Consider the following 17,744-nt stretch of genomic DNA (forward strand, 5'->3'; position numbering starts at 1 on the left):
TACATATGCCATCACACATGTTCAATGTCTGTTGGTTAGTGTGTGTCAATATAATCATTAAAAACCCGTTTTCATTTGCTGTTGACCCTTTGCTTACGATGCCTTGGGAAGAACACAGACATATCAATAACTTTAAATGTCACTTATTTACCTACATTCAATTTAAACGTTAATGGAATCTATTTACGTAAAATTGCTAGTTCTTCAGTGAACATGATTGCATGACTTTCTGTGTCTGACGCTTTCGATTCTTAAATGAAGTTAAATGGTAGTCAATGTAACCGTAAACTGTGTACACCTTGTGACAATTATCCTTACCTGTCTGACACTGAGTGCCTGTGTATCCAGCTCTACACTGACACAGGTAACCGTTGACCTGATTTATACAGATACCGCCATTTTGACAGGGGTCACTGGCACATTCGTCTATATCTGCAAAAGAGTAAGAACTCAAAACGTATTACTTCTCCTTTTAAGTGTATAAAAACACCACCATTTTGACATAGCCAGGCCACTTGCACAGTCGTCTATTTCTGCACAAAGAACTAAGAAACACGTACCACGCCTTTTGTAAACGTTGTTAACAGTGGTATACAAAAATAGAAAAATAAAAAATAAAAAAAACAGTGGTAAAAATCAATTAATCAGTCAATGTACCAATCGGTCAATCGATCACAATCTCTAGTAGTAGTAATAAGTTGTAAACGAAGAAACATTCAATTTTGAACAAGAGTTCGGTAAGCCCTTCTCTACGTTCTGATATTTTTGTGTTAATGTCAGGAAATGAAAGCCATACTTGAAAGCAGAGTGGCCATTAGGGCCTAATTCAGATTCAAGACTTGTTTATGAGATACCCAGTAGTTTGTTTTTTTCCTGCAATGAAAACTAAAGGCCACTTAGTTTATTACCCCTGTTAACACCTGAGTATCCGGAAGTTACGCTTGGAAGTAGAGGGGTAATTAATATTTAACGCAGCCTTGTTTATTATTTTTTTCTACATTTTCTGCAATGGCATCTTTAGGCCGGTAAGATTATTACCTCCGTCACAGTTGACACCTGAGAATCCATCAGCACAGACACAGGTGTAGGAGTTGACGTCATTTATACACGTGCCTCCGTTCTTGCATGGGCTGCTTGTACACTCGTTGATATCTGGAAACAGTCTTTCATTTTGCAAACCAGAGGCAAATCGTACTTTGATTTTCTTACCAAAGAAAGTTTTCTTAAGAAACAAATGGGGGAAATTTGCGCTTAGAACTGTACCCACGGAATACGCGCGATATAAGCCTCATATTGATTGAAATTAAACAAAGAAAAACACTGATGCCTTTTTATATGCGCTTGCTTGCTTTATGTTTTTTGAAGACATAATAATCACCATACAAGCTTGTGTCTTTTAAGTCTTGTCTGTGTTTCAGTTGTCCAAGCTTTCGCTTCTTTGATATCAGCCCTCAGAAGAGAAGATAACACGTTCTCAATTGTCTGCTGCACGTTATGTATGATTACTGATCTCCCTTTGTGAAACTCTCATCTACTCTGTAGTTGTATAACTTTACGCTGTAATGTATGCCCATAGCACACTGCCGTCTCACCTGTCTGGCACTGTGAACCTGTGTAACCAGCCACACACTGACACCGGTAGCTGTTGACTCGATCTACACAGGTACCCCCGTTCTGACAAGGGGCGCTCACACACTCGTCTGTATCTGTGGTCATGAAAATTTGAACAGTTGTGCCGAGAATGTTTGACATTGTAGCCGATGTAGTGTAAATTATATATACAGAAAACTGCTATTTTTGTAAATGTAATTATTCTTACGTAATTTCCACGTCTTACTGCAAACCAATTGTCAAAATGACAATGTTTGCAAAACGAATTGTAATTTTGTATTGTAATATCCCACTTGTCTGGAGACATGTTTGGTCATATCAGCACGTAGTATACATTAAACGTATTTGAGCTTTAGTTGATGTAACAGCAAAACCTTGTACTGTACCACTTGTAACAAGTATGACACTTACCTGTCCGGCACTGAGGGCCTGTATATCCAGCTGTACACTGACACAGGTAGCCGTTGACCTGATTGATACAGACACCACCAGTCTCACACGGGTTACTGGCACACTCGTCAATTTCTGTAAATAAATCACACCAAACAACAACATGAATTATATTTCACAAGTTTGCGTAAAATATGCAATCAGTCCATCAAACCATTTTTTTAGCGATCAAATTATTGACCAAGGCATGAATGAAGAACAACAAAGTAACATAATCGCAACAAGTAACAGTTTTAACGAAACGTGAATATCTCATGTGAGTATAACCCCGTGTGTATTAAGATTGAAAAACGAAAGTCATGCTTAAACGTGGACGTATACTTGATATGTAACACAGCTTTGTGTATTATTGTTTATTTTATACCATTTTCTCGTCAATGGAATATTTAGGCCGATAAGATTATTACCTCCGTTACAGTTAACGCCTGAGAATCCGGGAGCACAGACACATGTGTAGGAGTTGACGTCATCTATACAACTGCCTCCGTTCTGACACGGGCTGCTGGCACACTCGTTGATATCTGAAAACAGACTTTCAGTTATGACACGAGGGGTAAATTATACTTTGAATTTCTTACCCATGTTGTAAAGAAACACATAGGGAGCATTACGAAACAATGAAAAACAAACAAACATAAAACAGCACCGGTAACATATTTTCGTCGTTGCCTTATTTTTTATTTTATTTTTTTTAATAGAGAATATAGTAGAAACAAACTAGTGTCTGTTTGTTATTTTTGTCTTTGTCTGTTTTTGGGTGGTTAACATTTATTTCTCGTTAACATTAGCTGCTACAAGAGGAGACATCGCGTTTTCAAATAACTGCTACGTTTTGCATGATTACTGATCTGCCCTTGCAAAGTTGTCATCTATTCGGTTGTAGGTACTAGTATAACTGTATACTGCAATCTCCATAGCACTCTGCCACCTTACCTGTCAGGCACTCTGGACCTGTGTAACCAGCCTCACACTGACACCGGTAGCTGTTGACTTGGTCTACACAGGTACCACCGTTTTGACAAGGGGCGCTGACACACTCGTCTGTATCTGTGGCCATGAAAATTTGAACAGTGTTGTATCGAGAATGCTTGACATTGTAGCCGATGTAGTGTAAATTATATATACAGAAAACTGCTATTTTTGTAAATATAATTATTCTTACGTAATTTCCACGTCTTACTGCAAACCAATTGTCAAAATGACAATGTTTGCAAAACGAATTGTAATTTTGTATTGTAATATCCCACTTGTCTGGAGACATGTTTGGTCATATCAGCACGTAGTATACATTAAACGTATTTGAGCTTTAGTTGATGTAACAGCAAAACCTTGTACTGTACCACTTGTAACAATTATGACACTTACCTGTCCGGCACTGAGGGCCTGTATATCCAGCTGTACACTGACACAGGTAGCCGTTGACCTGATTGATACAGACACCACCATTCTCACACGGGTTACTGGCACACTCGTCAATTTCTGTAAATAAACCACACCAAACAACAACATGAATTATATTTCACAAGTTTGCGTAAAATATGCAATCAGTCCATCAAACCATTTTTTTAGCGATCAAATTATTGACCAAGGCATGAATGAAGAACAACAAAGTAACATAATCGCAACAAGTAACATTTTTAACGAAACGTGAATATCTCATGTGAGTATAACCCCGTGTGTATTAAGATTGAAAAACGAAAGTCATGCTTAAACGTGGACGTATACTTGATATGTAACACAGCTTTGTGTATTATTGTTTATTTTATACCATTTTCTCGTCAATGGAATATTTAGGCCGATAAGATTATTACCTCCGTTACAGTTAACGCCTGAGAATCCGGGAGCACAGACACATGTGTAGGAGTTGACGTCATCTATACAACTGCCTCCGTTCTGACACGGGCTGCTGGCACACTCGTTGATATCTGAAAACGGACTTTCAGTTATGACACGAGGGGTAAATTATACTTTGAATTTCTTACCCATGTTGTAAAGAAACACATAGGGAGCATTACAAAACAATCAAAAACAAACAAACATAAAACAGCACCGGTAACATATTTCCGTCGTTGCCTTATGTTTTTTTTTTGTTTTTGTTTTTTTAATAGAGAATATAGTAGAAACAAACTAGTGTCTGTTTGTTATTTGTGTCTTTGTCTGTTTTTGGGTGGTTAACATTTATTTCTCGTTAACATTAGCTGCTACAAGAGGAGACATCGCGCAGGCATGGGAATTGAAAATTGTAAAAAAGGCGGAAAATTTATAACTGAAGACGCGAAGCGTCATGTCGACGGCGCGAAGCGCCTAGCCTTACTAGGGGGGTCCCCGGAAATTTTTTTCTCCAAAGAACCCAGATGGTGCAATCTGGTGTCATCTGAGCTCCAAGTTTGCCATTAAATTCTGTTCTTAGAATCAAAGTTTTTAGTACAAAAATGTACCAATTTTTGCTTTTTTGAAGAAAAAAATATATACATGTATTATATGGTTTAAATTTGTTAAAAAATTGATCTGAGACAAACAGGAACATGTAACTTGTAACACAATCTGTGCAATCTGGTTTACTTTCAAACATACAAGTTCAAGTAACTGAGGCGGGCGGTAGCAGTGCGTGAACAAAGTACGGAAAGTTTTCGCGGGCTTTTGCGCAAAGGCCAAAGTAACCGGTGCTTTTTTTGTGTGCCTCCCCCCTTTATTTTTTTCGCCGGACACTTTTGCATTTTCGGCGGAACAAAAAAACAAATTCGGCGGAAATCCGTCGTTTGGCGGACAATTCCCATGCCTGATCGCGTTTTCAAATAACTGCTACGTTTTGCATGATTACTGATCTGCCCTTGCAAAATTCTCATCTATTCGGTTCTAGGTACTAGTATAACTGTATACTGCAATCTCCATAGCACTCTGCCACCTTACCTGTCAGGCACTCTGGACCTGTGTAACCAGCCTCACACTGACACCGGTAGCTGTTGACTTGGTCTACACACGTACCACCGTTTTGACAAGGGGCGCTGACACACTCGTCTGTATCTGTGGTCATGAAAATTTGAACAGTGTTGTACCGAGAATGCTTGACATTGTAGCCGATGTAGTGTAAATTATATATACAGAAAACTGCTATTTTTGTAAAAGTAATTAATCTTACGTAATTTCCACGTCTTACTGCAAACCAATTGTCAAAATGACAATTTTTGCAAAACGAATTGTAATTTTGTATTGTAATATCCCACTTGTCTGGAGACATGTTTGGTCATATCAGCACGTAGTATACATTAAACGTATTTGAGCTTTAGTTGATGTAACAGCAAAACCTTGTACTGTACCACTTGTAACAATTATGACACTTACCTGTCCGGCACTGAGGGCCTGTATATCCAGCTGTACACTGACACAGGTAGCCGTTGACCTGATTGATACAGACACCACCATTCTCACACGGGTTACTGGCACACTCGTCAATTTCTGTAAATAAACCACACCAAACAACAACATGAATTATATTTCATAAGTTTGCGTAAAATATGCAATCAGTCCATCAAACCATTTTTTTAGCGATCAAATTATTGACCAAGGCATGAATGAAGAACAACAAAGTAACATAATCGCAACAAGTAACATTTTTAACGAAACGTGAATATCTCATGTGAGTATAACGATTAACCCCGTGTGTATTAAGATTGAAAAACGAAAGTCATGCTTAAACGTGGACGTATACTTGATATGTAACACAGCTTTGTGTATTATTGTTTATTTTATACCATTTTCTCGTCAATGGAATATTTAGGCCGATAAGATTATTACCTCCGTTACAGTTAACGCCTGAGAATCCGGGAGCACAGACACATGTGTAGGAGTTGACGTCATCTATACAACTGCCTCCGTTCTGACACGGGCTGCTGGCACACTCGTTGATATCTGAAAACGGACTTTCAGTTATGACACGAGGGGTAAATTATACTTTGAATTTCTTACCCATGTTGTAAAGAAACACATAGGGAGCATTACAAAACAATGAAAAACAAACAAACATAAAACAGCACCGGTAACATATTTCCGTCGTTGCCTTATGGTTTTTTTTCTTTTTTTTAATAGAGAATATAGTAGAAACAAACTAGTGTATGTTTGTTATTTTTGTCTTTGTCTGTTTTTGGGTGGTTAACATTTATTTCTCGTTAACATTAGCTGCTACAAGAGGAGACATCGCGTTTTCAAATAACTGCTACGTTTTGCATGATTACTGATCTGCCCTTGCAAAATTCTCATCTATTCGGTTGTAGGTACTAGTATAACTTTATACTGCAATCTCCATAGCACTCTGCCACCTTACCTGTCAGGCACTCTGGACCTGTGTAACCAGCCTCACACTGACACACGTAGCTGTTGACTTGGTCTACACAGGTACCACCGTTTTGACAAGGGGCGCTGACACACTCGTCTGTATCTGTGGTCATGAAAATTTGAAGTGTTGTACCGAGAATGCTTGACATTGCAGCCGATGTAGTGTAAATTATATATACAGAAAATTAAACTGCTATTTTTGTAAATGTAATTATTCTTACGTAATTTCCATGTCTTACTGCAAACCAATTGTCAAAATGACAATGTTTGCAAAACGAATTGTAATTTTGTATTGTGATATCCCACTTGTCTAGAGACATGTTTGGTCATATCAGCACGTATTATACATTAAACGTATTTGAGCTATAATTGATGTAACAGCAAAACCTTGTACTGTACCACTTGTAATAATTATGACCCTTACCTGTCCGGCACTGAGGGCCTGTATATCCAGCTGTACACTGACACAGGTAACCGTTGACCTGATTGGTACAGACACCACCATTCTCACACGGGTTACTGGCACACTCGTCAATTTCTGTAAATAAACCACACCAAACAACAACATGAATTATATTTCACAAGTTTGCGTAAAATATGCAATCAGTCCATCAAACCATTTTTTTAGCGATCAAATTATTGACCAAGGCATGAATGAAGAACAACAAAGTAACATAATCGCAACAAGTAACATTTTTAACGAAACGTGAATATCTCATGTGAGTATAACCCCGTGTGTATTAAGATTGAAAAACGAAAGTCATGCTTAAACGTGGACGTATACTTGATATGTAACACAGCTTTGTGTATTATTGTTTATTTTATACCATTTTCTCGTCAATGGAATATTTAGGTCGATACGATTATTACCTCCGTTACAGTTAACGCCTGAGAATCCGGGAGCACAGACACATGTGTAGGAGTTGACGTCATCTATACAACTGCCTCCGTTCTGACACGGGCTGCTGGCACACTCGTTGATATCTGAAAACAGACTTTCAGTTATGACACGAGGGGTAAATTATACTTTGAATTTCTTACCCATGTTGTAAAGAAAAACATAGGGAGCATTACAAAACAATCAAAAACAAACAAGCATAAAACAGCACCGGTAACATATTTCCGTCGTTGCCTTGTTTTTTTGGTTTTTTTAATAGAGAATATAGTAGAAACAAACTAGTGTCTGTTTGTTATTTTTGTCTTTGTCTGTTTTTGGGTGGTTAACATTTATTTCTCGTTAACATTAGCTGCTACAAGAGGAGACATCGCGTTTTCAAATAACTGCTACGTTTTGCATGATTACTGATCTGCCCTTGCAAAATTCTCATCTATTCGGTTGTAGGTACTAGTATAACAGGGATCGCGTTTACGCACGATTTTTGCGTATTTGACGCATTTTAAAAGTCGCTGACGCGTTTTTTTCGCCGCGCCGCGTAAGCCATACGCAAAAATATTGTAACTTTTTCTTGTCTTCACGCAGCGCTTTTGCTCTGACTTAATAATCACCCGATCCTGAAACTGACTATAGGGCTCGAGAAGTGACGAGACACATGAAATCTGGGCGTCAAAACTAAAGTCCGTTTCTTTTTGCATCGAAGTATCGCAAACGAACGTAACGAGGGTATTACCAGATAATGTCTTGTCGGATAATGAAACAGACATTAGCTGCTCTCCCATCTCGCGCTTCCAAAAGGCGGAAAGTGTGTCTAGTCGTATTAGAGCGGGAAACAAACTCGCAAGGCCCGAAGGTTGGAGACAGCAGGGGTGTTATTCGACAGGCGTGCGCGGAGTTCGACAGGAAAACTCGCCGTATTTAGGTAAGGAGTGTCTCGTGCCTGTTTTGTTTGTGTCTGTACGTGTTTTCGTAGTACGCAAAAACATTGGTCCGTGACGCGTTTTTTTCGTTTCGTTGCGTATGGCTTACGCGTTTTTTAAAAAGCTAGCGCGATCCCTGGTATAACTTTATACTGCAATCTCCAAAGCACTCTGCCACCTTACCTGTCAGGCACTCTGGACCTGTGTAACCAGCCTCACACTGACACACGTAGCTGTTGACTTGGTCTACACAGGTACCACCGTTTTGACAAGGGGCGCTGACACACTCGTCTGTATCTGCAGCCATGGACATTTAAACAATATTACCGAGAACATTTGACCACGATCAGCGTTTTGTAAAATGAAATCTAAAAGGAAATAATGAATAACAAGTCAAAGTAACGATGACAAATACATATGTTTGAAGATCAAATGCTAGACTGTAACACTTGGTCAGACTCTCACCCTCCAATCTTAAGACCGACACCTTTTTGCCAGTTTGACTCTGTTGACAATGTCGCAAGAATAACACTGCTGTAACCTTAAGCTTAACCTTATTGTAACATAATTAACAGATCTGAATGCAAACCGATTGACACAATCACGCCTTGGACAATAACTTAAAACGAGTTGATGCAACGTTGTATTGTAATACCGCACATGCCCACAGAAAGCAACCGGCACGGTTGGCCTAGTGGTAAGGCGTCCACCCCGTGATCGGGAGGTCGTTGGTTCGAACCCCGGCCGGGTCATACCTAAGACTTTAACATTGGCAATCTAGTGGCTGCTCCGCCTGGCGTCTGGCATTATGGGGTTAGTGCTGGGACTGGTTGGTCCGGTGTCAGAATAATGTGACTGGGTGAGACATGAAGCCTGTGCTGCGACTTCTGTCTTGTGTGTGGCGCACGTTATATGTCAAAGCAGCACCGCCCTGATATGGCCCTTCGTGGTCGGTTGGGCGTTAAGCAAACAAACAAACAAACACAGAAAGCAGTTTTACAGTTTTGCCACCTCAGTTCGTAACAGTCACATGTAACAATGACCCTTACCTGTCTGGCACTGAGGGCCGGTGAACCCAGCTGCACACTGACACAGGTAGCCGTTGACCTGATTTATACAGACACCTCCATTAACACACGGGTTACTCGCACACTCGTCTATTTCTGTGAAACACAAAGTACAACAAAACATGAAATACATCACACAAGCTTACGTAAAATAAGCAACCCGTTTATCAAACAATTTGTCATCAATAAATATCCTTACCAAGGCATACATAAAAAAAGTGAACAACAAAGTAAAAGATACCAAACGAGTACAAGACGTGAATATATGTGAACCTCCACCTGGAATGATTCGCATGTCACCTTTGCATGATTTTCATATTTTTACAATTTCATAAAAGAGTTTTTTATGCTCTATCCAGTGGTGAAAAACGTTTTAGAAAAGAGCGAAAACTTGTTTGAGTTATAAGCCTGTGACTAAGGTGACCCTCACACTGTTACCAGACACTCCCCGGACTTATATTAAGCCTAGCACAGAACCGCGCGAGGTCACATGCGACTCATTTCGTGGTGGAGGGTCACATATTCTCTATTTCTAGTATAGCCTCGTGTGTATGAAAGTAGCGGGATAATCGATATATAACGCAGCCTTGTGTATTATTGTTTATTCTATTTGATTTTGTTCTGCAATGGCATCTTTAAGCCAGTAATGTTATTACCTCCGTCACAGTTTACACCTGAGAATCCAGAAGCACAGACACAGGTGTAGGAGTTGACGTCATTTCTACACGTGCCTCCGTTCTTGCATGGGCTGCTTGCACACTCGTTGATATCTGGAAATAGACTTTCAATGATAACACGATGGGAATATTGTACACACACACACACACACACACACACACACACACACACACACACACACACACACACACACACACACACACACACAAAACATAGTTGCCTTTTTGTCAATTCTTGCCATTTTATGTTTTTGTTTTGTTAGTCTCTGTCTCTGTTTGAGTGTTAAACACTTTTGTTTTTTTTAGTCTTTGTCTCCGTTTGAGTGTTAAACACTTGTTATCTTTGTCATCATCTCCAAGAAGAGTAGATACGTATCACGTTTTCTGTTGTCGACATGTCTGCTACACGTTAGGTATGATTAGTGATCTGTCCTTTCGAAACTCACATCTACATGGTTGTATGTATAACTTTACACTGCAATGCCGATAGCACACTGCCACCTCACCTGTCTGGCACTCTTGATCTGTGTAACCAGCCTCACACTGACACATGTAGCCATTGACCTGGTCTACACAAGTACCACCGTTCTGACAAGGGGCGCTCACACACTCGTCTGTGTCTGTTGTTTTGAAAATCAGAAACATCAACAGATGTGATACACATTCACATATAATCAACAAACAATAGCTGTTTCAGTTGAACTAGTGTGCTTGTTTTCTAGATGTAAAGTGCATATTTGGTCTTCCCATTGAAGTCCATGAATGGCAAATGGACGTGTGTCAATATCAAAGCTGAAACTTTTACAAATACCGTTGAACTTTCGTTGATGTTGACTCTAAAAAATACATTTAAAACATTATTGGGTATCGCCGTACTGTATCGCAGCTCGCTTTCCCCGGTGAGCAAGCAGCCCGAATGTTAATGAGGGTAACCTCAAAGGACTATATGAAATCTTATCCTTATCTTATCCTTATCCTTTTTTGTGTGAATTATGATAAATCTTTAAATTCAGTTTATTCACTCTGTATGAAACCAAGTGTCACAACAACAAATATTGCAATCTACAGCGTAAAAAGGACCGTTTTAATGTGTATGTCAGTTCCACGAGTGAGAGAAATAACATTACATGGTTTGCTGACATAGGTTTCACTGATTCAAACTAAAGTGTATGTCGACGTAGTCCTCTTACATGTTGTGACAATGACCCTTACCTGTCTGGCACTGAGGGCCGGTATAGCCAGCTCTACACTGACACAGGTAACCGTTGACCTGATTGATACAGACACCGTCGTTTTGACAGGGGTCACTCTCACACTCGTCTATTTCTGCAAAGAGAAAGAACTCAAAACATATTACTTCTGCTTTTAAGTGAGTCATTGAAAGTCATTTGTTTTTTTCAATCCTTGATATTCTCTAAGGTGCCAGGAGAATGGTTCCTTATAACTCCCACTGTGTGCACATGTCTATATTTAAATTGCTCAGAGCGCTAATGTCCCTTTGCTTCTTAGATCTTGTCAAAACTTAGTATATATCAATAAACCACTACATCCAGTCAAAAGACAATTAAACAAATATAAGGATCGTATACTATGTTGAGTGACGTGGTTTTGGAGAAGAGATGGATTATATTTATTACAATCATTTTCCAATTATGCCTAGTATACATGTTTAGTACGGGAAAATCAAGACGGATAAGTTTGTTACCTCCGTCACAGTTGACACCCGAATATCCCGGAGCACAGGAACAGGTGTACGAGTTGACTTCATCTGTACATCTGCCACCGTTCTGACAGGGGCTGCTTGCACACTCGTTGATATCTGAAAGTACACTTGTGCTGATGATAATCGAAAAGCAGTCAAAGAAACCTAAAGTCCTAACATACCTTTTGAAGGTAAAATGATAATGATAGTTTCTGCTTTGTAGTCTTTTCCCTATGATTGCTTGATTGGGAATGTTCTTCTTCTGTGTGTTTTTGATAACGTCAATGGAAACAAATGCATCAAGTCAATACCCATGTCATACTACGTTTGACTTCTGAACTGCCGTTGACAAATGTCTTCTACTCTGCAGTACTCATAATTTTATACCACACTAGCAATAGTACACTACCATCTTACCTGTCTGACACTGTGGACCTGTATAACCAGCCAAACACTGACACAGGTAGCTGTTGATTTGATCTACACAGCTGGCGCCGTTCTGACATGGAGCAAGTGCGCACTCGTTTATATCTGCAAAGTGAGTAAAATAAAGTCAAAACTGTTCTTTGAAACAAAAACAAAATACCGTGCAAAAATATCTTTTTAGTTAAATGTCAAGTTTTCTCGACAGTTCTTTCCGAATTTGTCTAAATGGGTTCCTTTGAGCGTACCTCCATCGCAGTTGACACCTGTATATCCTTCAGGACAAGTACAGGTGTAAAAGTTGACGTCATCTGTACACACGCCGCCGTTCTGACAGGGGTTGCTTGCACACTCGTCGACACCTGTAGAAAACAAAAACACTCGCATCTTAAATCAGTCCTGAAACTACACTAAGACCAAGAACTCAAATAAACGCCACGTTCTTTAGCAAACACATACATATTTTTGTTTATGTCAATCTAAGTTTTAACGTCAACAAACCAAATCACAAGTCACACAAAGTAGCGGAGATAACAATATTCCAGATCAATAATGCCGCCCTTTATTATTAATGTTTAGCGTCCGTTTTTCTGTTTCTATTGTTCTTGTTTTCCTTCAGAAACTTTCATTTTTCTCCTCTGCTCAGCCTGTAACTGTTTCTTAAAAGAAAAGACCATTGCATAAGGTATACTTGCTTATGTCTAATTACCTGTTTCACAGAGTGTGCCTGTGTAACCGGGTGCACACCCACACCGGTAGCCGTTGACCTGGTCAGTGCACGTGCCACCGTTCTGACATGGTCCACTTGCACACTCGTTTATGTCTGCAAGATAGATACGATCAATACGGCAAAAGTGAGTAAATAAAGCCAACAATGTTCTTATGCATACAAAAAATATCATGCAACAAGATTATTTTTGTTAATTTTCTGTTTTTTCGATTCGACTGTTCTTGCCAAATTTGTCCAAATGGAGTGTACCTCCAACGCAGTTGACACCTGTGTATCCTTCAAGACAGGTACAGGTGTAAGAGTTGACGTCATCTGAACACACGCCGCCGTTCTGACAGGGGTTGCTTGCACACTCGTCGACGTCTTTAGAAAACATAAAAATTCGCATTTGAAATCAGTCATCGGACTACACCAAAACCAAGAACTCAAATAAACGCCATGTTCTGTAGAAAACAATACAGATTTTTGTTTATGTCAATCTAAGTTATAACGTCAACAAACCAAATCACCAGTCACACTAAGTAGCGGAGATAACAATATTCCAGATCAATAATGCCCTTTACCTTTAATGTTTAGCGTCAGTTTTTCTGTTTCTTTTGTTCTTGTTTTCCTTCACAAACTTTCATTTGTCTCCTCTGCCTAGCCTGTAACTGTTTATTAAACAAAATACCATTGTATAAGGTACACTTGCTCATGTCTAATTACCTGTATCACAGAGTGCGCCTGTGTAACCAGGTGCACACCCACACCGGTAGCCGTTGACCTGGTCAGTGCACGTGCCACCGTTTTGACATGGTCCACTTGCACACTCGTTTATGTCTGCAAGGTAGAACCGAGCAATACATCAAACGTGACTAAAACAAAACAATAAATGTTCTTTGACATAAAAAGAACAGCATGCCACAATATCTTTTTGGTTCATTTTTTAGTTCAGTTTTCTTGACAGTTCTTTTCGAATTTGTTTCACATGGGAATTTTTTGAGCGTACCTCCATCGCAGTTGACACCTGTGTATCCTTCAAGACAGGTACAGGTGTAAGAGTTGACGTCATCTGAACACACGCCGCGGTTCTGACAGGGGTTGCTTGCACACTCGTCGACGTCTGTAGAAAACATACACATTCGCATGTTTAATCAGTCATCGAACTACACCAAAACCAAGACATACACCTACACCGGTAGCCTTTGACCTGGCCAGTTTAATCAGTCATCAATATTTTATCAGACATAAACGAGTGTGCAAGTGGACCATGTCAAAACGGTGGCACGTGCACTGACCAGGTCAACGGCTACCGGTGTGGGTGTATGTCTTGGTTTTGGTGTAGTTGGATGACTGATTAAACATTGATTAATTGATTAGTTAATTAATGATTAGGTCAGTGTTTTTCTGTAGCAAAACATACAGATTTATTTTTTATGTCAATCTAAGTTTTAACGTCAATAAATCCAATCAGCAGTCACACTAAGTAGCGAAGATAACAATATTCAAGATGGAAATGGCCCGTTACCTTTAATTTACACACAATGTTTAGCGTCTCTTTTTCTTTTTCTTTTCTTGACTTGTTCCTTCAGAAACTTTCATTTTTTTCCTCTGCCTGGCTTCCTTTTTTCTATTTCTTTTGTTCTTGTTTTGCTTCATAAACATTCATTTTTCTCCTCTGCCTAGCCTGTAACTGTTTCTTAAAAGAAAAGACCATTGCATAAGGTATACTTGCTCAATTCTAATTACCTGTCTCACAGAATGTGCCTGTGTAACCTGGTGCACACCCACACCGGTAGCCGTTGACCTGGTCTGTGCACGTGCCACCGTTCTGACATGGTCCACTTGCACACTCGTTTATGTCTGCAAGGTAGAACCGAGCAATGCATCAACCGTGACTAAAAACAAAGCAATAAATGTGCTTTGACATAAACAAGAATATCATATACATGCCACAATATCTTGTTAGTTCATGTTCTAGTTCTGTTTTCTTGACAAAGGGTTGCTTGCACACTCGTCGACGTCTTTAGAAAACATAACATTCGCATGTTTAATCAGTTATCAAACTACACCAAATCCACGAACTCAAATAAACGCCATGTTCTGCAGAAAAACATACAGAATTTTATGTCAATCTAAGTTTTAACGTCAACAAATCAAATCAGCAGTCACACTAGCCTATGACTGTTTCTTAAAAGAAAAGACCATTGCATAAGATATACTTGCTCAATTCTAATTACCTGTCTCACAGTTTGTGCCTGTGTAACCTGGTGCACACCCACACCGGTAGCCGTTGACCTGGTCTGTGCACGTGCCACCGTTCTGACATGGTCCACTTGCACACTCGTTTATGTCTGCAAGGTACAACCGAGCAATACATCACACGTGACTGAAAACAAAGCAATAATAATAATAATAATAATAAATGAGCATTTATATAGCGCAACATCATAACTTTACAATTATGCTCTTTGCGCTTGACACATTTAAAATTAAAACACAGTTAAAATACATGTTCTTTGACATAAAAAAAAGAATATCATGCCACAATATCTTCTTGGTTCATGTTTTAGTTATTAGATATACTTGCTCAATTCTAATTACCTGTCTCACAGTTTGTGCCTGTGTAACCTGGTGCACACCCACACCGGTAGCCGTTGTTAGCAAACAATACCAAATCACCAAGCGGAGATAACAATATTCAAGATCAATAATGCCCTTTACCTTTAATATTTAGCGTCATTTTTGCTGTTTATGTTGTTCTTGTTTTCCTTCAGAACTTTCGTTTTTCTCCTGCCTAGCCTGTAACTGTTTATTAAAAGAAAAGACCATTGTATACAGATATACTTGCTCAATGCTAATTACCTGTCTCACAGAATGTGCCTGTGTAACCAGGTGCACACCCACACTGGTAGCTGTTGACCCGGTCAGTGCACGTGCCACCGTTCTGACATGGTACACTTGCACACTCGTTTATGTCTGCAAGGTAGAGCCGAGCAATACGACAAAAGTGAATAAAATAAAGCCAACAATGTTCTTAGGCATACACATACTATCATGCAACAATATTTTGTTTTTGTTAATTTCCTGTTTTCTCGATTCGACTGATCTTGCCGAATTTGTCCATATGGGTTCCTTTGAGCGTACCTCCATCGCAGTTGACACCTGTGTATCCGTCAGCACAGGTACATGTGTAAGAGTTGACGTCATCTGTACACACGCCGCCGTTCTGGCACGGGTTACTTGCACACTCGTCAATGTCTGCAAAAAAACAAAATTAAATTCGCATTTTTAATCCGTTCTCGAACTACACCATGTCCAAGAACTCAAATTAACGCCATGTTATATAGCATCAAATACAGATTGAGTTTGTTTATGTTAATCTTAGTTTTAACGTCAACATACCAAATCAAGTGTCACATCAAGTAGCGGAGATGTAGAGGTTACATACCGAGTCTCAGTGATTATTAAAAATAATGGTCGAAGTTGACAGATCATGAAAAATGCGAGCTTCAGCGAGCTTCATGACCTCGAACTGAGACCATTAGTTTTAATAATCACTGAGACGAGGTGTGTAACCTCTTTATTCCTCCTTTCTTTAGTTATTCAAAGAAAAGAGGAGTTTTTGTGGGAAAGTTTGATCGAATCCTATTCACTCAACCAGTCAACCTGCGCAGGCGATCGATTAATGCGCGGTTGTATAGTTCCGGGCAAATCATTCTATTCTGTTAACACTTCTTGTCAGTTTCCCTGTTTTGGACTAAAATCAAGTACACCGATATGTTGTTATTTTGCTGTGGCTGTAAAGGCAGATATTGTGTGTTCTGTTCATGTTTTGGTATCGCTTAGGATATGTTCCTTGGTCGAATGGGACAAGCAGACGAACTTTTGCACTCGTGTTCCAACGTTACAAACTGTATGAAGTTCAGTTTTCTGGGGCAAAATAGTGTATGGAACCGCTTTAGGTTCTTTAAATTGATGAGATGTGTGCATTTGGTTGCGTGTGATATGTTTATAAAATAGAATATTGTTGAAAACTGACCGTCGGATTGCAGTTGTTTGTCGAAGAAACTGAGTGAAAAGAATTTTGAAAGGGGAACTACTCTTGTCGCTAGACAAAGTATGAGAGTTACTTGCCTTGGGAATTTGCTTGTGTTAAACGTTTGTGCACGGCAGATCTAGATTCAGAAAACAACCGAGCTCATGGATTTTATATGGACATTCTCGTGTTCAAGCCTGTAGTTGTTAATTTAAATGCGATATGTTTGTATTGTTTGCTCCAGAGATGTATATTTACATAAGAGCGTTCGGAACTTTTCAATCGCAAAAGTAGATCCCACAAAGTCTACCTCCTAAACCTGTGTGCTATCGAGGATTCAGGCCTGATATTGGGTAAGTGATTCTGGTTGCTGGGTAAGTTACCAAGTTTACAGAGAGAAAGAAACAGAGGGGGGAGTAAACTCGTTTACATCTGGAAAACAGTAGGAATTTGACAAATAAATAATTCACTAAAAGTAAAACCTTGTTTCAGCTTAATTTATTGATATGACAAGAATACACTCTACATCTTCGAACAATAAAAATCTCTTCAGATGACACTTTCTCAAACAATATGTCTGGAAAAGGCAATCCAGATAACGATTACTGCACAGGTATACTTACCTCCATCACAGTTGACACCTGTGTATCCCTCAACACAGACACAGGTGTAAGAGTTCACGTTGTCGTTACACCTGCCACCGTTCTGACAAGGGCTGCTGGCACATTCGTCTATATCTGGAAATCATAAGTAGCCAAAACGTTTTTTGGGGCGTTTAATCTGTCCTCATCTGTCTGTCTGCGTGTGTACCTGTCTGTCCACGGTTGACCTTTTGTCACTGTCTCGATCGTAAACGGTCTTGGTGAAAAAATGCAGTACGTTCTGTTTCATTCGACAGCTTGACTAAATGTTGTATTTT

General features: G+C 39.4%; 1 protein-coding gene across 5 annotated transcripts in view; it reads right to left on the reverse strand.

Annotated features, from left to right (window-relative positions):
- Positions 1-17,744, reverse strand: part of LOC138960234 (neurogenic locus notch homolog protein 1-like) — a 75,468-nt gene that overhangs the window by 28,220 nt on the left and 29,504 nt on the right. For 2 of the 5 annotated variants that reach the window (XM_070332029.1, XM_070332028.1), the window contains exons 23-53: positions 17,449-17,562; positions 15,934-16,047; positions 15,652-15,765; positions 15,027-15,140; positions 14,536-14,649; positions 13,796-13,909; positions 13,513-13,626; positions 13,057-13,170; positions 12,787-12,900; positions 12,326-12,439; positions 12,072-12,185; positions 11,658-11,771; positions 11,165-11,278; positions 10,459-10,572; positions 9,932-10,045; positions 9,258-9,371; positions 8,392-8,505; positions 7,264-7,377; positions 6,818-6,931; positions 6,383-6,496; positions 5,857-5,970; positions 5,404-5,517; positions 4,972-5,085; positions 3,873-3,986; positions 3,427-3,540; positions 2,995-3,108; positions 2,469-2,582; positions 2,023-2,136; positions 1,593-1,706; positions 1,039-1,152; positions 319-432 (exon numbers count right to left, since the gene is read on the reverse strand). In XM_070332029.1, coding sequence (XP_070188130.1) covers positions 319-432; positions 1,039-1,152; positions 1,593-1,706; positions 2,023-2,136; positions 2,469-2,582; positions 2,995-3,108; positions 3,427-3,540; positions 3,873-3,986; positions 4,972-5,085; positions 5,404-5,517; positions 5,857-5,970; positions 6,383-6,496; positions 6,818-6,931; positions 7,264-7,377; positions 8,392-8,505; positions 9,258-9,371; positions 9,932-10,045; positions 10,459-10,572; positions 11,165-11,278; positions 11,658-11,771; positions 12,072-12,185; positions 12,326-12,439; positions 12,787-12,900; positions 13,057-13,170; positions 13,513-13,626; positions 13,796-13,909; positions 14,536-14,649; positions 15,027-15,140; positions 15,652-15,765; positions 15,934-16,047; positions 17,449-17,562 — 3,534 coding nt within the window. The remainder of the gene's footprint in view (positions 1-318; positions 433-1,038; positions 1,153-1,592; positions 1,707-2,022; positions 2,137-2,468; positions 2,583-2,994; positions 3,109-3,426; positions 3,541-3,872; positions 3,987-4,971; positions 5,086-5,403; positions 5,518-5,856; positions 5,971-6,382; positions 6,497-6,817; positions 6,932-7,263; positions 7,378-8,391; positions 8,506-9,257; positions 9,372-9,931; positions 10,046-10,458; positions 10,573-11,164; positions 11,279-11,657; positions 11,772-12,071; positions 12,186-12,325; positions 12,440-12,786; positions 12,901-13,056; positions 13,171-13,512; positions 13,627-13,795; positions 13,910-14,535; positions 14,650-15,026; positions 15,141-15,651; positions 15,766-15,933; positions 16,048-17,448; positions 17,563-17,744) is intronic. The other 3 variants (XM_070332030.1, XM_070332032.1, XM_070332031.1) reach the window with 3 other exon arrangements.

Source organism: Littorina saxatilis, linkage group LG2 (genome assembly GCF_037325665.1).
Source record: "Littorina saxatilis isolate snail1 linkage group LG2, US_GU_Lsax_2.0, whole genome shotgun sequence".
NCBI lineage: Eukaryota > Metazoa > Mollusca > Gastropoda > Littorinimorpha > Littorinidae > Littorina > Littorina saxatilis.